This window comes from Dermochelys coriacea, chromosome 7 (assembly GCF_009764565.3).
Source record: "Dermochelys coriacea isolate rDerCor1 chromosome 7, rDerCor1.pri.v4, whole genome shotgun sequence".
In the NCBI taxonomy this organism is placed as follows: Eukaryota; Metazoa; Chordata; order Testudines; family Dermochelyidae; genus Dermochelys; species Dermochelys coriacea.
In genome coordinates this window covers 14546753-14569358 of record NC_050074.1, presented here as the reverse complement: position 1 = coordinate 14569358, position 22606 = coordinate 14546753, and the positions used below count along the sequence as shown (strand labels likewise).

The 22606-nt window shown below is 40.9% G+C and overlaps 1 protein-coding gene across 8 annotated transcripts in view; it reads right to left on the bottom strand.

The window, feature by feature from the left end:
• Nucleotides 1–22606, bottom strand: part of CNTN4 (contactin 4) — a 657694-nt gene that overhangs the window by 65335 nt on the left and 569753 nt on the right. For all 8 annotated transcript variants that reach the window (XM_038410564.2, XM_038410563.2, XM_038410561.2 and 5 more), the window contains one exon: nucleotides 5937–6064. In XM_038410564.2, the coding sequence (XP_038266492.1) occupies nucleotides 5937–6064 (128 nt within the window). The remainder of the gene's footprint in view (nucleotides 1–5936; nucleotides 6065–22606) is intronic.

Sequence of the window (22606 nt, the reverse complement as noted above, 5' to 3'; positions counted from 1 at the left end):
AAGATCTACTGTTGGCACTGTAAACTAAGAAACTGCTCCTTTTGTTCTTGGTTCCTTCTGCATTCAGAGACACAGGACTTTGTACCTTCCTTATAAATAACCAAAGCTGCATCAAAGAAAATATCAGACTCCATCAATTTCTACTTGCAACTGAAATATCTTTAAGGCCCTGAACTTTGACCAGCTGCTTTGGTCAAAAAGGGGCAACGTTATTTTAGAGACGGCAAAGGCAAAGAAATGAACCTTGCACTTGGAGCAGAAATGGTGAGGTTTATGATGGTCCTTTGTTCCTGGGAGAGTTCATTCCTCAGTCTTGGACTGGCTCCCAAGAAAATTCTGTGTCCCACTTAACCTGGCTATGCTTTGGGTAAGCGTTGTTCTCACATATAGCCAGCACAATGCCTTACAAATGTCTCAAGTCTAGCCCTGGCCCTCTCCTGACCTGAGATTGATGCCAGGGTTAGTTGTGTCAAGTTGTATGGTGGTTTTGAGATGTGCACAAATGAGGGTTTACACACTGGGATTCACACTCATTTGATGCTACCATCTTCAAGATCTGAGCCCAGGGTCAATTTCACCGCTGATATAAGTGAGTGCAACTTCATCATAGTCCATGGAAGGGCCATTGCACCACCCAGTCATATTCCTAGCCTACCTGCTTTCTTGTACTAACATAATGGACTTAAGAACTGTATCCTTTTGTGTCAATAAGGTCGGTTGTTATATTCTGTTGTTTATGTTTTCCATGCAATAATAATGTATTTAAATTAGTACATTAGTTTACAAAGGATTCACAATTAGACTTTTCCTTAAGGAGAAGCTATTGGGATCCAAATCTGCAAGGGACTGAGCACCCTCAGCTTCTACTAAAATCAATAGGAGCAGAGGTCACTCAGGGCTATCTCCTGTGCCTGCTGAAGCGTTAAGCTCCCGCTGACTTCAGTGGTGGGGCACAAAGCCTTCTGCCCCTTACAGGAGGTGCTCAGCACCTTGGGCAAGACTATTCCTGCTGTCCTGTTCTCGGGAACTTCCAGAATTTCAATCACACTTATTTGTTATGCCTCTGATTGAGGAAAACAGGGATTAATGTTTAAAATGACTGCGACAGCCAGAGTCATCTTAAACACAGACCTACGGCTAACCTTAGGGACTTCCTGTTAAAAGAGACTAATATCTGCTGAGGCACATGCTGTACAAGCTGCACAAGCTGGAATTGACTATGTTACGTCCAATTTATTTCTAAGACATAATTTTGACCCCCTAGAGCCTTCATTTTAAAATAAAAATTGCACAAAGGTACATGTGCGAAAAAGAAGAAATATGCATTATGCAGGTGAGTTTGCCCAGTGCTGTCCTACTGTAGGGCCTGATCCTTTAATTCCTACATATGTTCCAGCCTCATCAATGGGAGTTCTACCTGGGAAAGGACTGCTGAATTTTGAGATTGTATCGCAGAAGTGACAGAATGTTACACTGCACATCCAGAGGTCCCAAGGGGAAAAAGTGAGGGGTATCAAGCACAAAACACAAAGGGACAGTTTTCAGCTGGTGTTATTCCATGAAGCCCATTGACTTCACTGGAGCTATGTCAATTTACACCAGCTGATGATCACCCCAATATACTTAAAAACTTTTCTAATATAAAGAGAAGCATGTAAAATTAAAGATAGAGAGAAAATCTAATAATATAATTGGGACAGTTCCTATTCTCACACACAGGTGTACACTCAGCATTTTAGGGACGATTTTGCTCCATAGAATCATAGAATCATAGAATATCAGGGTTGGAAGGGACCCCAGAAGGTCATCTAGTCCAACCCCCTGCTCAAAGCAGGACCAAGTCCCAGTTAAATCATCCTAGCCAGGGCTTTGTCAAGCCTGACCTTAAAAACCTCTAAGGAAGGAGATTCTACCACCTCCCTAGGTAACGCATTCCAGTGTTTCACCACCCTCTTAGTGAAAAAGTTTTTCCTAATATCCAATCTAAACCTCCCCCATTGCAACTTGAGACCATTACTCCTCGTTCTGTCATCTGCTACCATTGAGAACAGTCTAGAGCCATCCTCTTTGAAACCCCCTTTCAGGTAGTTGAAAGCAGCTATCAAATCCCCCCTCATTCTTCTCTTCTGCAGACTAAACAATCCCAGCTCCCTCAGCCTCTCCTCATAAGTCATGTGCTCTAGACCCCTAATCATTTTTGTTGCCCTTCGCTGTACTCTTTCCAATTTATCCACATCCTTCTTGTAGTGTGGGGCCCAAAACTGGACACAGTACTCCAGATGAGGCCTCACCAGTGTTGAATAGAGGGGAACGATCACGTCCCTCGATCTGCTCGCTATGCCCCTACTTATACATCCCAAAATGCCATTGGCCTTCTTGGCAACAAGGGCACACTGCTGACTCATATCCAGCTTCTCGTCCACTGTCACCCCTAGGTCCTTTTCCGCAGAACTGCTGCCGAGCCATTCGGTCCCTAGTCTGTAGCGGTGCATTGGATTCTTCCATCCTAAGTGCAGGACCCTGCACTTATCCTTATTGAACCTCATTAGATTTCTTTTGGCCCAATCTTCCAATTTGTCTAGGTCCTTCTGTATCCTATCCCTCCCCTCCAGCGTATCTACCACTCCTCCCAGTTTAGTATCATCCGCAAATTTGCTGAGAGTGCAATCCACACCATCCTCCAGATCGTTTATGAAGATATTGAACAAAACGGGCCCCAGGACCGACCCCTGGGGCACTCCACTTGACACCGGCTGCCAACTAGACATGGAGCCATTGATCACTACCCGTTGAGCCCGACAATCTAGCCAGCTTTCTACCCACCTTATAGTGCATTCATCCAGCCCATACTTCCTTAACTTGCTGACAAGAATGCTGTGGGAGACCGTGTCAAAAGCTTTGCTAAAGTCAAGAAACAATACATCCACTGCTTTCCCTTCATCCACAGAACCAGTAATCTCATCATAAAAGGCGATTAGATTAGTCAGGCATGACCTTCCCTTGGTGAATCCATGCTGACTGTTCCTGATCACTTTCCTCTCCTCTAAGTGCTTCAGGATTGATTCTTTGAGGACCTGCTCCATGATTTTTCCAGGGACTGAGGTGAGGCTGACCGGCCTGTAGTTCCCAGGATCCTCCTTCTTCCCTTTTTTAAAGATGGGCACTACATTAGCCTTTTTCCAGTCATCCGGGACTTCCCCCGTTCGCCACGAGTTTTCAAAGATAATGGCCAAGGGCTCTGCAATCACAGCCGCCAATTCCCTCAGCACTCTCGGATGCAATTCGTCCGGCCCCATGGACTTGTGCACGTCCAGCTTTTCTAAATAGTCCCTAACCACCTCTATCTCTACAGAGGGCTGGCCATCTCTTCCCCATTTTGTGATGCCCAGCACAGCAGTCTGGGAGCTGACCTTGTTAGTGAAAACAGAGGCAAAAAAAGCATTGAGTACATTAGCTTTTTCCACATCCTCTGTCACTAGCTTGCCTCCCTCATTCAGTAAGGGGCCCACACTTTCCTTGGCTTTCTTCTTGTTGCCAACATACCTGAAGAAACCCTTCTTGTTACTCTTGACATCTCTTGCTAGCTGCAGCTCCAGGTGCGATTTGGCCCTCCTGATATCTTTCCTACATGCCCGAGCAATATTTTTATACTCTTCCCTGGTCATATGTCCAACCTTCCACTTCTTGTAAGCTTCTTTTTTATGTTTAAGATCCGCTAGGATTTCACCATTAAGCCAAGCTGGTCGCCTGCCATATTTACTATTCTTTCGACTCATCGGGATGGTTTGTCCCTGTAACCTCAACAGGGATTCCTTGAAATACAGCCAGCTCTCCTGGACTCCCTTCCCTTTCATGTTAGTCCCCCAGGGGATCCTGGCCATCTGTTCCCTGAGGGAGTCAAAGTCTGCTTTCCTGAAGTCCAGGGTCCGTATCCTGCTGCTTACCTTTCTTCCCTGCGTCAGGATCCTGAACTCAACCAACCATGAGCATGCTGGTGCTGCATCACAAACACACACATAGGTTTGTAGCAGGTGAAACATCATGGGGGATCACTGTGCTTCTCAGGGCCAGCTGTCCTGAGATTCATTGCTTAAACCCACTCTGATTATAAAAAGCACCCGTTTAAACCTGCATTAAAAGCATTTTTAAGAAGTCTCTGTATACTATAGAAATAATTGATAGGGAGAGCCTCTAAACCAATACTGTCCATCAATGCCAATATATGGGAGAATTAAAATTGACAGCATTAGAGCTCTGTGATTGATTACAAAATAATAAATCAATCTCTCCTGATCTGTTATCCAACATAGCATTTTCCACAAATAAGAGAGAGATGGAGAGTGTTTATCAGTGTAATAATCTATATACCTGTTGCCTATAATAATTCATCAGACATGCAGCTTCTCATAACAGTGCATAACTTTAAAATATTTGTCAGTGTCACTGCATTTAACAGATTTGAACTTTAAATCCTTTGATAAACATTTTATGTTTACTTTTTTAAAAAATTTGTTGAGAGAGCATTTCTGGGCATACACTTGGGATTCATGGGATGTATAAAGAATATCACCCAGTGGCAAGAATTAATAAATAGTGTTAAATCACACTGATTATATTTTGGAAAATAAAAAGCTGTATTGCACGGGCAAAAGTTACATATTATTTTGTAAACCTGCATGTATTAAGAGTTTACCAGGACTTTTAAAAGGATTAGACATCTGCAGTTGCATTAGATTAGATAAACATTTTTAAAGGATATCAACTAGCCATTAACTGCTTAGGGTAAAAGAACTTCCTCCATGGATATTCTGACTTTAATGCAGAGGTGGGCAAACTATGGCCCGCAGGACCCTCCTGCCTGGCCCCTGAGCACCTGGCCCGGGAGGCTTGCCCCCAGCCCCTCCCCTGCTGTTCCCCCTCCGCCTCCACTTCAGTGTGCCGCGCCACGCTCTGGACAGCTGGGTAGCGCAGTTGCAGAGCCGTGACCTGATCCAGTGCTCTGGGCAGTACGGCTATAGTGCCGCCAGCCACTGGTGCTTCAGGCAGCGCAGTAAGGTGGTGGTGGTGGTGGGGTGTGTGTGGATAGAGGGCAGGGGAGTTTGGGGTGGTGGTCGGGGGTGGGGGGGTGTGGATAGGTGTCGGGGGGCTCAGGGATCAGGGGGTGGTGGATGGGGCAGGAGTCCCAGGGGGCTGTCAGGGGACAGGGAACAGGGGGGTTGGATGAGGTAGGAGTCCTGGGGGAGCCATCAGGGGGCAAGAAGCGGAGAGGTCGGATAGGAGCCAGGGGCCGGGACACATCTGGTTGTTTGGGGAGACACAGCCTCCCCTAACTGGCCCTCCATACAATTTGGAAACCCGATGCGGCCTCAGGCCAAAAAGTTTGCCCGCTCCTGCTTTAATGGGTTTCAAGTTAAGCATGTAGTTCAAAAACTTTGCTGGATCAGGGCGATAGTGCATAACTGTTCTTAATTAGTCATTAGGGAGGCAACTTCTTCTGAAGGGTCTAGTGCTGGTGACTGTCAGAGACAGGACAGTAGACTTAATGGACCATTCGTCCGATACAGTACAGCAATTCTTATGTTCCTATATTTCATTCAGTTTAATCTTATATATATTACAAAACATAGTACCAACTTGCAATAAATATTATTCAAGACATCAAACAGATTTTACTGTTAACATATCTTTGGCCTCAGTGATACTGAATGGAATTAGGTAAGCTTTAATATTTGAAAATCAGCAATCTCTGTATACTCCACAGAGCCATACAGCAGAAGGGAATGTGTAGCAACTGCTCCCATTGACTCGTGGGAGCTGCTGGGAGTCAGTACCACACAGGATCGGAGACATTAAGAAGCGTGGAACATGTGTGGCTTCTTCTTTCTCTATTAGAGATGAAGGAGGAGGTATCAGTATTGTGCAATAAGGGCTGTTACCTTTCACCACCAAACTTCCAGTGCTGCTAGCCGTACCAAAGTGGTTTGTTGCTATACAGGAATAACTTCCAGCATCTGCCTTAGTGACATTGACAATTCGGAGGCTTCCATCATCCATAATATTGATTCTGGAAAGACAGTCAGGTATGAAGGGTTTTTTTTAAGATAGCATAATATTCTTTTGAGTCTGTATCAATTATTTGCATTTTGAACAGTACACAGTCCATTGCCAGTTACAGAGGGTGTTCAATTGACAGAAATCTCTTAGGGCCCAATTCATAAATACTGCATGCATCATTTACTTGAGTTTTCTGTGTTTTTACCTGAGGGTAACTTTAATTTACACACTAGGAGCACGTGTAGGTTTTATGTGAATCTGCCCTTTGATAGGCTTGATAGTCAGTGCTCACCGGAACAACTCTTGCAACATGTGGTTCACATGCTACACCCAAAAATCTAGAGTCAATTACTTAATACTGCAAAACAGTGTTATTACAAAATTTGACTTACTTTCTTTGATTTTTCTGTAAGACACTTTGTGGCTTCTAAAATAAGGGTACAAAATTTACCAAAATCAGGATGAATTTTCTGCTTATTGAAAACCTACCACCTGGATGTTTTAATTGCACTCTCATTTCATGGCATGTCCAGCAGCACTGGCCTGTACAATCATGGTTTGAAAAGTCCTGTAAACTTTCTCTCCTTTGCAAAAGAATTCCTGCACCATGCGGTGTTATACCTTGCTTGCACATCAGGGGGCAGCTGGAGAACTGAATGTTAACAGGTCAGCTTTTCTCTGGACTCTCCAGAGAAGAGTTGCTTTTTTTGTTGCTTTTCTCTGGACTCTCCAATTTGTCCACATCTTTCTTAAAGTGTGGCAACCCAAATTAGATATAATACTCCAGCTGAGGCCTCACCAGTGTTGAGTAGAGTGGGGCAATAACCTCCCATGTCCTACATATGATACTCCTGTTAATACACTCCAGAATGACATTAGCCTTTGCAGTGACTTCATCACACTTTTGACTCATGTTCAATTTGTGATCCACTATAACCCCCAGTGCATGTCTTTATCCGTATACTGCCACATATCAATGTACGTGTGACATGAACTGTATATTGGAACATAGAGATTGCCATACTGGATCGGACCAATGGTCCATCTTGTACAGTATCCTAAATCCAGCAGAGGCCAGCACCAGCTGTTTCAAAGGAAGCACTTGGTGCTATTATTCACTTCAAGTCTTAAGAACAGACCTAGAAGTGTTTTTCTGAAAGCTGAAGATGCCCTGGACATGCATTAAAAATTCAAATAGACATAAAGAAACAAATGCAAGAACAAAAAATATTCTCCAACCCTGAAAAGAGAATCCCACCCACTCACTCCAGCCACAGCATTCAACCCTCCCTCCACCTAACCCAACCCTCAGCACCCCTGCTCTACACAAAAGCCCAAAAAAAGGTGATAATCTCATATTTTACTTTTGGTTTTCAGAACTTAAAGAAAGGGACGAAAGGAACATTATTAAAAATATCACTTTTTTGAAACCAAAAAAGGGAAAGTGATTGTGTATTTCAATTTATTTTTTTAGAATTAAAAAAAATATGTTGGGGAAAAAAACCCCTTGTGTGTCAGTGTTTATTTTGTTTCACTTTTTCAACAGAAGCCAAAGCTGTACAGACAGGAGAATGAAGCTCTTGGGTCTGCTGGAAAAGGTGTCCGGGGGCAAAATGAGCTGAGACCGTGGCTGAAAAGAGCCAAGTGTGGCTCAGGGGGCAGAACAGATGGAGCAAATTTATTTAAAAAGTGATTATTTGATTTAAAAAAGGCATGAGGTAAGTTCAAGGGTGAACAAGAGAGTCTGTTGGGACTCCTTTATGTGCAGAATAGGACTGAATTCAGGAGGCAGTGCTGCCTAGTCCATAGGGCACAAACAGTATGTTAGGAAACCTGGGTTTTCCTCCAAGCTTTGCCACTGACCTGGTTTGTTACAGTTGGTAAGTCAATTACCCTCTCAGTATCTGTTTCCCCATATGTATGCTAGAAAACCCTTTGAGGTCTGTGGATGAAAAGTGCTAGATAAGTGCTATTAAGTAAAAAGAAAAGGAGTACTTGTGGCACCTTAGAGACTAACAAATTTATTAGAGCATAAGCTTTCGTGAGCTACAGCTCACTTCATCGGATGCATTTGGTGGAAAAAACAGAGGAGAGATTTATATACACACACACAGAGAACATGAAACAATGGGTTTATCATACACACTGTAAGGAGAGTGATCACTTAAGATAAGCCATCACCAGCAGCAGGGGGGGGAAAGGAGGAAAACCTTTCATGGTGACAAGCAAGGTAGGCTAATTCCAGCAGTTAACAAGAATATCAGAGGAACAGTGGGGGTGGGGTGGGGGGGAGAAAAACCATGGGGAAATAGTTTTACTTTGTGTAATGACTCATCCATTCCCAGTCTCTATTCAAGCCTAAGTTAATTGTATCCAGTTTGCAAATTAATTCCAATTCAGCAGTCTCTCGTTGGAGTCTGTTTTTGCAACAAAAAAGCTTCAGAAACAGACTCCAACGAGAGACTGCTGAATTGGAATTAATTTGCAAACTGGATACAATTAACTTAGGCTTGAATAGAGACTGGGAATGGATGAGTCATTACACAAAGTAAAACTATTTCCCCATGGTATTTCTCCCTCCCACCCCACCCCCCACTGTTCCTCTGATATTCTTGTTAACTGCTGGAATTAGCCTACCTTGCTTGTCACCATGAAAGGTTTTCCTCCTTTCCCCCCCCTGCTGCTGGTGATGGCTTATCTTAAGTGATCACTCTCCTTACAGTGTGTATGATAAACCCATTGTTTCATGTTCTCTGTGTGTGTATATAAATCTCTCCTCTGTTTTTTCCACCAAATGCATCCGATGAAGTGAGCTGTAGCTCACGAAAGCTTATGCTCTAATAAATTTGTTAGTCTCTAAGGTGCCACAAGTACTCCTTTTCTTTTTGCGAATACAGACTAACACGGCTGCTACTCTGAAACCTGCTATTAAGTACTGGCACAATGCTCCTAAGGGGATGGATCATAGATCTTTATTTCACATAGAGATAGTTGGAAGCTATTTATCAGATAATGTATTTCATGAATAATGCATTTTAATTTTATCCAGTGTTCAAATGGCTCTAATTTTGAATTTTGTCTAATTCTCTCTCTCTGGCTTCCAAATGCTACCCTTTCTCTTTTTGTATGAGCTTCCTTCACAGCATAAATTTAGTTTGCTGATCACTTGAAAAGAATTTTGGATTTCAGCTTCCAAAGAAGTGACCTTTGGATGATGCCAGTGAATCTAATATCAGCTTTGTGCACACTTGGGAGGAGGGGAGTGTTAATGCGGCTTTACTGAATGAGGATCTATGTCACTTCTGTTTCCAATTTTGAGGTTCATGTGGGTGGCTCTCAAAACTGACAGTGTCTCTTAATGATGATATGAGATTGCCAACTGTCCCCTAAGTACCTACATAAACCTCTCCACCTGCATTTTAATAGCTGTGAATATACCCTTCTTAATTCTGAAACCACACTCCAGTAAGTAATCCCTTTTACTTTCATGCTAAGGATTTACATTAAAACAGACAAATACCTATGTAAGACAAATGTATTTTAAATAAATCAGATCCTTAAGCTTACTGTTTAAACTGTGACTCATTGATTAAATGGGCCTCATGGTCCATTTTGCTGAAAGTACTCGTCTCTAAGGTGCCAGGAGTATTCCTTTTCTTTTTGCGAATATAGACTAACACGGCTGCTCTTCTAACCTGTACATTTTGCCCCTTAACATGAAGCTTACGTAGTAGAAGTTAACAGGAACAATTATTTCAGCACTTTGAAATTTTTTAGAGAGAGTTCAAAAAGTAGGAATGACTTCCATTGCTTCACAAGTTTTCTTTGTAGATGTAGTCACATTAAAACAAGGGAAAAAGCTCATTGTAGGCCATTGAAGGCTCTCTAACTGCTAACTGGGTTGAAAGAAAACATGTCTTCATCAACCACTTTCAGCAGTTTGGTTAAAAATGTTCTTTCAAGATGAGAAGTTCAAATTAAATGAAGCTTTGCTCAGCATACTTTTTATTCTAAAATATACCCACCAACACATTTGCTAATTAGTTGCAAGGAACAATGTTAACTAAAGCAACATTTTCCATAAATGCATGTATTACTTTAGCGGAGAATCAAATGTCAACTGCTGAGTGCATTTTTTTTCCAAATTAAATAGTCCTTTAAAACTGCTTCAAACTTGAAAATAAGAATAAAACAGTAGTTTTCCCTGGAGAGTGTGTTAACAGTACTACCATTTGCAATTAATTTACAGTTATAGGTGTCTAGCAACATGGTCAGAAAATGTAAAAAGTTTCCACAAAGTTTGCCTTGTTTATTGCAACTCAATGCACATGATTTTTCAGTCTCTGTCAATCATTATTTATGCAGAGCCATATAAGCACAGTATTATCTAAATATTATTCTGTAATAGACTTCCATTGACTCTGGATTAGGCCCCTAAGAGTTACTCTTATCCTAAAGATCCACAAGGGACAGATTAGGGCTGTAGAAATATCTATCCAGACTCAACAGGCAATAATCACTTTGCTGACATCAAGCAAGTATAATGCTACTGAAACCGCCAGGCTCCTCATACTTCACCTCTTGGAAAGGCCTTCCAGACTTATCTTATTCATCATTCTTCATTTCCCTCTCTTCTCCTATTCTTTTCTCCCATCATCTCCAAAGTGCTAAGCAGGTATTTATGAAACATGTAATTCCCACAGCATCTAAAGTCAGCAGAAGCCAGATATTTAAGAAGAATGAATTTAAGAAGAATACTTCAGCAGCAGCATGGCAACCTGGCAGCAGTGATACTGGACAGCTGAGTGGCAAAAGCTGAAGTTTTATTTGTATAGTGATCACAAATTATTAGGCAAAGCCAATACATACATTAAGATGCTACTTAGGCTTAGAATAATCTTCAATCTTTAAAATTGATCCAAAACCCTTCAAATCAAAGAGATTCTTTTTATTGACGTCAATGGGCTTTGGATCGGGCACATAGCTCTTAAATACAGATATTACTACATGTTGAAGGATTAGACATCGGACTTGCCTCTTGCATGGCTAGTTATTTATATGTTTGGAGAGGCACAGCCTTCCCCTGCCTATGCTACCCGCTGCCCATGACTGCAAAATTAAAGACAAAAATTGGTAACTTTGGGCCTGATTCAACCAAAAATAGTTTGGGCTTGTCAGAGTTGAAGCTGATTTTCTGGTTTTTCTGCAACAAAGAATTCAGCACCCTTTAAAAGTCAGGTCTTGCCCATTGAGATAAGCATTTCAATTATTAACTTTTTTCAAATGCTCCATATTTGTGAAAACTGTATTTCTAACTCCTCTGGTAGAAGGCACTCATACTGTCAGTGAAAGCAGGCCCCATGCAGAGAGTTTTGTGTAGGTAACCATCACAGGAAGCAGGCTGCAGAGCACTTTCATCCTAACAATGAATAATTCATATCTGAAATACCCATATTTAGTGGCTTAAGTGTCCTCTTAAAAAGGATTGGACATAGTAATTTTTTTAACTAATGGCTTAAGCCACTATTACAGAATACGTTAGCATGGTTTGTAACTTGAACCTGAGAAAAGTTACTTGTGAATACTCCCAAAGATTTCACAGAGTATTCTCATTAATCTAACATGTTTTCAGAATTGGACCCTTAGAATCTACTTCAATCATGCCTTTACCCAATATTTAGGATTGCAAGATGCTTACTATCTGTGTAAATAATATAATATTATTTGATTAAAGGATAACGACTATATGCAAATAATTGGTTAGGCAGACTAACCACATTTACTTGCTCTTTCCATGAGTATCAGGGAGATTGAAAGATTCCACTGAGGCTAGCTAAACTGTCCTTGTTCATGCTCATATAATTTTTAATTTTGAAGTCAGTTTGTTGTCCAGGTTGGATTTTTCAGGTACTTCAAGTTGATATATTCAAGGCCTCCAAATTTTAAACAAGTGACTGACTTGCAACTATTAATCTGATACTGAGCATCGGGTTCCCTACTAATTCCCATGAATCCTGATAACATTAGATAAGAACTGAAAATGTATATCTGCTTCTACTCTTGCATAGGCTAGTGAAACTGACTGACCTGTAGGCTGCCTTTTAATCACTGATAGTATCATAGAAAACTCAAAGAAGATAAAAGTATCAAGGTGGAAAAATAAAGAAGAGACAAGTACTTCAGCACCCCTTTATAAAGATAGGTCATCTTAATTGCAACATATTACATTATCTGTAATGTACAGAAGCTGCTGGTCTTGGCTGTCAACTAGAGATTCAGATCCATCGAGAGTAGGAACATATCTGGACTTATGAGATAAATTGAATCTCTATTTCTTAAAATGAGGCTTTGGTTTCTAACCATTCAAGAGTTGACCTTGTTCTTCTTGTAAATCAAAACCACCCTGGGGAAATGGTAAAAATGCAGATTTTTATTCCCCTACAGCAGCTTCCTGTCACCCTAAGGAAGAAGTCTATCCCGAAACTGAGACATACACAGTTTTCATGACAGCTCCTCATTGATGCTGTATAGCCCATGTGAGAGCAAACGCCCTTTACTGTCTTTGAAGCAAGAGAAGAAAGTGTCTTAGGCATTTGTTCATTTGGCTGGCATGGACCTTGGAAAGGAGAACACACAAAGGAGAATTACAGGCCAAAGCCTCTCTTATGAAAGAAAAATGTAAATATTGAAAGCAGAATTTTCAGTAGGAGTTATGTTTTTCAATGAGTAACAAATTTAGACCAGATTCTGCCCCACTGAAGTCCATGAGAGTTTTTATCATTGACTTTATGGAAACAGGATCAGGCTATATAAATGGGCAGCCTGCTTTCTAAGCCATACCTCATGGCCAGGGGTGGCTCTCTGGCATCATTTGTCCGATGACCCAAAGTTACACAGGAAAAGGACCTCCTAAACTCATCACAAACCTGGAAATCAATGCTAACCCCTTACCAAACCACAGAAGAAATCTGTCAGATATTTTATGTTTTGAAGATATGCATTTCGACCAAAACATGCCATTGATCTGTTCTTCAGTTTCAAACTCCTGTTTCAATTTGGTATTCACTTAGAAATCCCAACCTTGCATTATTTACTGTAAAAACCTGTTCCAAGCTGCCTGTTTAATTAAAAAAAAATCTATAAGTGATCCAAGCACTAAATCTAACACCTTCCCTGGCCAGGGATTGACAGCATCGTCCCTACCTTGCAACGATCAAGGAGAAGGATGCCCTTATACATGTGCATGTAGGTACTCTGCTGGCATGCAAAATGCTAACACAGTTCATTTTGATTTATTTACTAACCTGCAAAGTACATGCAACGATATTTGAAAAATTAGATTTGACCCAGAGTGATGATATTGCAGGTATTTATGTTTATACGATTCTCAACATTCCTCTTTTTACTGCTCTGTGAGATGAATGGGGGTGGGATGGGGGCAGTGCATATGGTGGGCTAAGTGTGCAACATTAACATTTTTACCTTCTATATAGAAGTGATAGGGACACAGGCTACAGGACTTCTGGGCTATCATTATTGACTTGTAGGATGGTTTCTATCAAGCAGACTACTCACAATTATATGGTGGCTTTTGTCCACATTGGGCATATTCGTTCTTCTGCAATGAAATCAGTTATGTTGCTGCTTATGTGATAATATTAGTATTGCAATTTATGAATTACAAGCAGATCTTTACTTGCTTTGGTTGTTGATTAAACATATACATCAGAAATATTTCCTGCTTAGCCAAGTGAATGTTTTAAATTTTAGTTCCCCAAGAAACAATTTTTAGAATGTCTGATTTTTTTTCTATTATGGGGAGAAAAGATGTCTTAGAACAAGAATTTAAATGAATGTCAGTTAGAAGAAACACACACTGAGTGCAATTTCAGATAAAACTACCATTGATCCCTTCATGTACAGCCTTTGTGGAAGTGGTTGACATGGCTATTGAAAAGAGATTGTGGTGACAGAATTCTTCTAAAAGGTAATCTGTCTTCTCTGGGAAGATTTAGGTTCAATGCACCTGTGTTTCAGCCTGTATGATAAATGGCTCACTGGCCATCCTCTGAACCTTATGGGAGAAAAAAAGAAGTGCTGATCAGATAGACCAGACTGTATTCCTAGCAATTTATCTGTTCAGTCTCTAGCCATAATTCTACAGACAGAATCAGGCCCTAAAGCATTTTAAGAGCTTATTTAACCTAACTCATGACCCAATTCTGCCATTAATTCAATGGAAGGGTGAGGGTGTTGAGCACCTCTTTGGAGGTGCTCAGCATCTGGTATGATTCTGGTGCATTTTATTATTTACCATATTATCTCTCTTAATTTATTTCTATCTAATAGCCTTGTCAAAGTTTGTTACCCTTTTCTATTTCTTTCCATTGAACTCAGCAGGAGGTTGAGATTATTAAAGTGATCCCATAACACAAGTATTAGCCATTAATCTATTTCAGTAAAATAAGCAGAGATTGCAAAATGCTTACAGGGCAGATTGTGAATCCCTTACTCGCAATGATGAGTAATGACTCACAGATGTATTGCTACTGAACTCCGTGAGACTGTGAGTGACTGCTCAACATATTGTGAAAGGGGTTGGTTCAGAATATGACTCACATACTGTAAATGCTTTGGAACAGGGACCTTGTCTTCATACTTGAGTGTAAAGTTCCTAGTACCCTGCATTCTATATAAATAAATAAACAACAATGATCAAATATTGCATTTATGCCCATTCTTTACCACGGTTGTGAAATTAATCACTAACGAAGCGAAGGCAGAAGGCAAAATTCTGCACCATTAATTGTACAAAACTGGTAGCAGAGTTTTGCCCTAATGGCCCAATCTAGATCCCATTTACCTCAGTTCCATTTACTTTTATGGAAAATGGATCACACCCTAAATCAATGGAAGTTTAAAGTGCTCACCATCTCACACACATTGATGACCATCTCCCAGATCAGATCCTAACAAGTGGCAAATAAGACATTGATACAAAACTGTATATTGCAGAACAGGGATCAAAAATTATTACCACAGTATAGTTCTCCACCCAAAACAAACAAACAAATACCCCAAGCAAGGTTTTTACCCCATAAAGGGACAAATGCCAGAGACTTCATGAATTCCACTAGAAACTTCACTATTGCTTCTGATTTTACATGGAAGATGGCTCAGACACTGATGGCAGTATAAAAGCCTAAGATAGGGAATGCATGGGAAGAAAATAGTCTTATAGACTGGTCTGATCAAATCATTCTGACAGGATGATTGGATACCGTATGATATTTCTGCCCATTTTAAAATCTGTGGTATGGAAAAAATCCATGCTACTACAGTTGTGGGAGTCACTGAGCACTGCTTGAAGATCATATTAATTATTAACTGAGAAATAGAAATGAGGCACCAGAACAATATTCACAGTTATGTAATCCAGTCATTACATTAGATAGGACCACAGGGAAGACAGGCAGTTTTTGTTAGCACTGCGTTAGAATGTATTTCAATTTCATTATCAAACTAAACTCAGAATTGAATGAAAAACTAGGCAATAGATGGCTAAGTCCTGCATTGTGCACACACAATTGCCTCTCTGAAACCTGTCTTAAAGACTTGTTAGTTTTGCTTTAGTTAAGCAGATAGTTACCTCAGCACATACTTCCCTATACATAGTATGGGAAATAGTCAGGGATTATTGCAAATATTAAGGTAATGTTATTTACCTTACTGATTACTGATTACTGATCGAAAGCCATTTAAATCACTGGGAATTTTTCCATTGATTTCAATGGGTACTGGAAGTTGCACTTACTTGTCTATGACAATTGACATGTCTTTTAATAGTGACCACTATAACTAAATCTCAGAAAGTTTACATTTGCTAAAAAAAAAAACCCCTCAGGTAAAATGCTGACCTTATCGAGGTCAACAGAAAAACGGCCATTGACTTCAGCGGGGTCAGGATTTCACTTCTCATTGAGTCTGATAGATGCAAAGAAAGTATGTGCTTTTCTCTTAGGGCATTACCTGTATAGTTGTTCACAGTGAAATGGATATCTGCTATTTTGTAAACAGAAGACAAACCAACCATCATGTGAAAAATCCCAGGTTTAATTGGTCATCTCTTATCATCTCATTCCCAGGTGACAGTTATTTTTGTACTGTAGAACCTCAGACCCTGACGGGCAACCAATCTGGAAAGAACTGTAAAATCACCCAAATAATTGGCTATAATGACTAATTAAATCTGTTGACCGGACATTTTGCTAAAGAGTTGCATTTTCTGGAAAATTTAAATATTCCAGAATGACAAAGGCCTTTCCATAATTCTAAGGAGATGATGATAACAAAGAGCTTTTTGTATTCCGAATAACCGAAATACTTATGAAATCAGTGAGTGTATTCTGTGAAACCAGACAGCTGCAGTGGCACAGGAGCTAGCAAACAGAGCTGTAAACAGGGGAGTTTGTATTGTGGTGCTTGTTTGGGGTTTGTTTTTGCTGTGGGGGGTGGTCTTTTTGGTGTGGCTTGTGTTTTCCAGATTAACAGGATTTAGGTGGGAAGGCTATGACAGATACGGAGGCAGCTGTGGGAGTGACTCCTGTAGTGGAAGACACAATGAGGACGACTGGATGTGGAAGCTGTGGTATGTACATGATCCTGGAGGGGGGAACTGGTAAGAGTTTTTTCTGCATGAAATGCCATATGATAGAGCTGATGGAGGAAAAGATCCGAGGTCTGGAGATGCAGGTGGAAAGTCTGGTTGAGTTTAGGAAGGGGTTTGAGCAGATGATGGAGCAAAGATATGAGGTATCTGAAGGGAAAAGCTCAGATTTACAGATGGAAGCAGGGCTGGGGAATTTTGAGGGGAGACTGGGTGAGGAAAGTGGTCAGTGGAAGCATGTGACTAAAAGAACCAGGCAGAGGAAAAGATGGGCTAGTGAAGGAGAAATAGAACTTACGAACAGGTTTTCAGAGTTGGAAAATGAAGAAGGGGCTCAGCAGGTAGTTGCTGAAGGTGGAAGAGCAAGGAAGAAGAGAAGAGAGGCTAGTCCTATAGGAAAAGGGGAAGAGTCAAGGGAGACTACACCAAATATGAGCCCCAGGAGGATACAGGATGGGTTGAAGAAGATTATAAGGGAAAATAGGAATGGAAAGAACTTGCAGCCAGAGGGAATAGGAGAGAGACTGGAGAATAGCACCGTCACCAGGAAAAGGCAGGTCTATGTGATCGGGGACTCTTTATTGAGAAGAATAGACAGGCCAGTAACTAGAGCTGATCCGGAGAATAGAAGGGTGTGCTGTCTTCCGGGTGCTAAGATACGGGATATAGACCTGAGGTTGAAAAGGATCCTAAAAGGAGAGGGAAAGAATCCCCTAATTATCCTTCATGTGGGAACAAATAATACTGCTAGATTCTTGCTGGAAAGTATTAAGGGAGACTATGCTAGGCTAGGGAAGACGCTTAAGGAAATTGAGGCTCAGGTGATCTTTAGTGGGATCCTGCCTGTTCCTAGAGAAGGGCAACAAAGGTGTGACAAGATTATGACTGTCAACAGATGGCTTAGGCAGTGGTGCTATAAGGAGGGCTTTGAGATGTATGGCCACTGGGAGGCATTCATGGACAGAGGACAGTTCTCTCGGGATGGACTTCATCTGAGTAGGGAAGGAAATAGACTTCTAGGATGGAGGCTGGCACAACTGATAAAGAGAGCTTTAAACTAGGAATTTGGGGGAGATAGTTAGGAGATGTCCAGGTAATCTCCACGCCAGATTTTAGCACTGAGAGGGAAGAAGATGAAGTAAGAAAGGATACAGCTATGGGTAGGAGAATGTATATAAGGAGCGAGGGCAGTGTGGATACTAGTCTAATAGGTTATACTGGCAGTAGAATGACTGTGCCTAATAGGGTACAAAATGTGAGCGAGGACAAACAGCAAAAATTAAGATATTTGTACACCAATGCGAGGAGCTTAGGTAACAAAATGGAGGAACTAGAGCTACTGGCGCAGGAAGTGAAACCAGATATTATAGGGATAACAGAAACATGGTGGAATAGTAGTCATGACTGGACTACAGGTATTGAAGGGTATGTGCTGTTTAGGAAAGACAGAAATAAAGGTAAAGGTGGTGGAGTAGCATTGTATATCAATGATGAGGTAGAATGTAAAGAAATAAGCGATGCAATGGATAAGACAGAGACCATCTGGGCAAAGATTACATTGGGGAAGATACCTAGTAGAGCCTCTTCTATGATAGTGCTTGGGATGTGCTATAGACCTCCGGGATCTAATTTGGATATGGATAGAGCCCTTTTTAATGTTTTTAATAAAGTAAATACTAATGGAAACTGCGTGATCATGGGAGACTTTAACTTCCCCGATATAGACTGGAGAACCAGTGCTAGTAATAATAATAGGGCTCAGATTTTCCTACATGCGATAGCTGATGGATTCCTTCATCAAGTAGTTGCTGAACCGACTAGAGGGGATGCCATTTTAGTTTTAATTTTGGAGAGTAGCGAGGACCTCAGAGAAGAAATGGTTGTAGGGGATAATCTTGGCTCAAGTGATCATGAGCTAATTCAGTTCAAACTGAATGGAAGGATTAACAAAAATAAATCTTCAACTAGAGTTTTTGATTTCAAAAGGGCTGACTTTCAAAAATTAAGGAAATTAGTTTGGGAAGTGGATTGGACTGAAGAATTTATGGATCTAAAGGTAGAGGAGGCCTGGGATTACTTTAAATCAAAGCTGCAGAAGCTATTGGAAGCCTGTATCCCAAGAAAGGGGAAAAAATTCATAGGCAGGAATTGTAGACTGGATGAGCAAGCATCTTAGAGAGATGATTAAGAAGAAGCAGAAAGCATACAGGGAGTGGAAGATGGGATGGATCAGCAAGGAAAGCTACCTTATTGAGGTCAGAACATGTAGGGATAAAGTGAGACAGGCTAAAAGTCAGGTAGAGTTGGACCTTGCAAAGAGAATTAAAACCAATAGTAAAAGGTTCTATAGCCATATAAATAAGAAGAAAACTAAGAAAGAAGAAGTGGGGCCGCTAAACACGGAGGATGGAGTGGAGGTTAAAGATAATCTAGGCATGGCCCAATATCTAAACAAATACTATGCCTCAGTCTTTAATAAGGCTAAATAGGATCTTGGGGATAATGGTAGCATGACAAATGGGAATGAGGATATGGAGGTAGATATTACCATATCTGAGGTAGAAGCAAAACTCAAACAGCTTAATGGGACTAAATCAGGGGGCCCAGATAACCTTCATCCAAGAATATTAAAGGAATTGGCACCTGAAATTACAAGCCCATTAGCAAGAATTTTTAATGAATCTGTAAACTCAGGAGTTGTACTGAATGATTGGAGAATTGCTAATATAGTTCCTATTTTTAAGAAAGGAAAAAAAAGTGATCCGGGTAACTACAGGCCAGTTAGTTTGACATCAGTAGTATGCAAGGTCCTGGAAAAAATTTTGAAGGAGAAATTAGTTAAGGACATTGAAGTCAATGGTAAATGGGACAAAATACAACATGGTTTTACAAAAGGTAGATCGTGCCAAACCAACCTGATCTCCTTTTTCGAAAAAGTAACAGATTTTTTAGATAAAGGAAACACAGTGGATCTAATTTACCTAGATTTCAGTAAGGCGTTTGATACCGTGCCACATAGGGAATTATTGGTTAAATTGGAAAAGATGTGTATCAATATGAACATCAAAAGGTGGATAAGGAATTGGTTAAAGGGGAGACTGCAACGGGTCCTACTGAAAGGCGAACTGTCAGGCTGGAGGGAGGTAAATTGGAAAAGATGTGTATCAATATGAACATCAAAAGGTGGATAAGGAATTGGTTAAAGGGGAGACTGCAACGGGTCCTACTGAAAGGCGAACTGTCAGGCTGGAGGGAGGTAACCAGTGGAGTTCCTCAGGGATCAGTTTTGGGACCAATCTTATTTAATCTTTTTATTACTGACCTTGGCACAAAATGTGGGAGTGTGCTCATAAAGTTTGCAGATGATACAAAGCTGGGAGGTATTGCCAATTCAGAGAAGGATCGGGATATTATACAGGAGGATCTGGATGACCTTGTAAACTGGAGTAATAGTAATAGGATGAAATTTAATAGTGAGAAGTGTAAGGTTATGCATTTAGGGATTAATAACAAGAATTTTAGTTATAAGTTGGGGACGTATCAATTAGAAGTAACGGAAGAGGAGAAGGACCTTGGAGTATTGGTTGATCATAGGATGACTATGAGCTGCCAATGTGATATGGCTGTGAAAAAAGCTAATGCAGTTTTGGGATGCATCAGGAGAGGTATTTCCAGTAGGGATAAGGTTTTAGTACCATTATACAAGGCACTGGTGAGACCTCACCTAGAATACTGTGTGCAGTTCTGGTCTCCCATGTTTAAAAAGGATGAATTCAAACTGGAGTAGGCACAGAGAAGGGCTACTAGGATGATCCGAGGAATGGAAAACTTGTCTTATGAAAGGAGACTTAAGGAGCTTGGCTTGTTTAGCCTAACTAAAAGAAGGTTGAGGGGAGATATGATTGCTCTCTATAAATATATCAGAGGGATAAATACAGGAGAGGGAGAAGAATTATTTAAGCTCAGCACCAATGTGGACACAAGAACAAATGGGTATAAACTGGCCACCAGGAAGTTTAGACTTGAAATTAGACGAAGGTTTCTAACCATCAGAGGAGTGAAGTTTTGGAATAGCCTTCCAAGGGAAGCAGTGGGGGCAAAAGATCTATCTGGCTTTAAGATTCTACTCAATAAGTTTATGGAGGAGATGGTATGATGGGATAATGTGATTTTGGTAATTAATTGATCTTTAAATATTCAGGGTAAATAGGCTGAATCCCCTGCGATGGGATATTAGATGGATGGGATCTGAGTTACCCAGGAAAGAATTTTCTGTAGTATCTGGCTGGTGAATCTTGCCCATATGCTCAGGGTTTAGCTAATCATCATATTTGGGGTCGGGAAGGAATTTTCCTCCAGGGCAGATTGGAGAGGCCCTGGAGGTTTTTCGCCTTCCTTTGTAGCATGGGGCACAGGTCACTTGAGGGAGGATTCTCTGCTCCTTGAAGTCTTTAAACCATGATTTGAGGACTTCAATAGCTCAGACATAGGTGAGTTTTTTCGTAGGAGTGGGTGGGTGAGATTCTGTGGCCTGCGTTGTGCAGGAGGTCGGACTAGATGATCAGAATGGTCCCTTCTGACCTTAGTATCTATGAATCTATGAATATAAATCACTGGGAATAATCACATGTAACTTTTCTCAGGTTCAAGTTACAAACCATGCTAATGTATTCTATAATAGTGGCTTAAACCATGAGTTATTCTCATTATAAAAAAAAAGGAAGAGGCCAGATTCTTAGCAGGTGTAAATTGATGTAGTTTGCCTGTGATGCTATGCTGATTTATGCCATCTGAGGATCTGCTGCAGATCCTCCTTCTCAGTAAAAATATTTTCTTTTCCTTTTAGAATAATATTTGCAATTCTTCTTAACAATAATCTGGAAAAATTATAGCTTATATCTTCCTCAGTCTTAACTATACTATCTCTACTGACAATAGTATAATTAAAGTGGAAATGAGTTCCTAAATCACAATTCACTTCATTGAAGGAAGTCCATTTTGTGTTCTGCAGGAGATAAGTATCAGGAATTAGCTCTGGAATGGTTATATTAAAAAAGTCTGATTGCCTGTTTTTTCAATGCAATAGGGTAAATGCAGCCCTATGTGATTGTTAATTAGAAAGACCCCCTGGAAGTTTCATTTTATTTTAACTTTCGTTTCCTTCTGTGGTCTCAGAGCACTCCCGAAACCAGCTACATTGAATCATGCAGGGTTCAGTTTACCTCAGAGTTTTCTAACCAATTTACCACCTACATAACTGAATCGATGTTTCAGGTGATTGTACTTCACAAGTACAAATTGTACAAGACACTCTTCCTCAATATGTTGCCAAATGCAGCTTCCCCCATGAAGCATGACATTTCTCATGTTTTGCTGCGAAAGCTAATATTAGTCAAAATAAAATTTCAAATTTAGATTCCCCTCCCCACTGAAAATGCCTTTGGTTCAGAGTGAAAGACATCCCTCATTGTCACTCAGATGCATTACGGAATTGGTTTAATTTTACAAAATATTTTAAAAAAAGTCCTTTGCCTCAAAGAAGTTTTTCCATTGGGCGGGAGGCATTTTCCCCACAGAGAAGTCAAATGCTAAGCCACCAGGCCAGAAGCCACAGATCCCCAGAGAACCGCACAAGTCTCAGAGGATCCACTAGAGCAGGGGTGGGCAAAATTTTTGGGTCGAGGGCCACATCTGGGTGGGGAAATTGTATGCAGGGCTGGGGCAGAGGGTTGGGGTGTGGGAGAGAGTGCGGGGTGTGAGAGGGTGTGCGGTGTGCAGGAACAGGCTCAGGGCAAGGGATTGGGGCAGAGGAGGGGTGTGGGGTGTATGGGGGACTCAGGGCAGGAGGTTGGGGTGCAGGAGGGGTGCAGGGTGCAACGGGGGGGC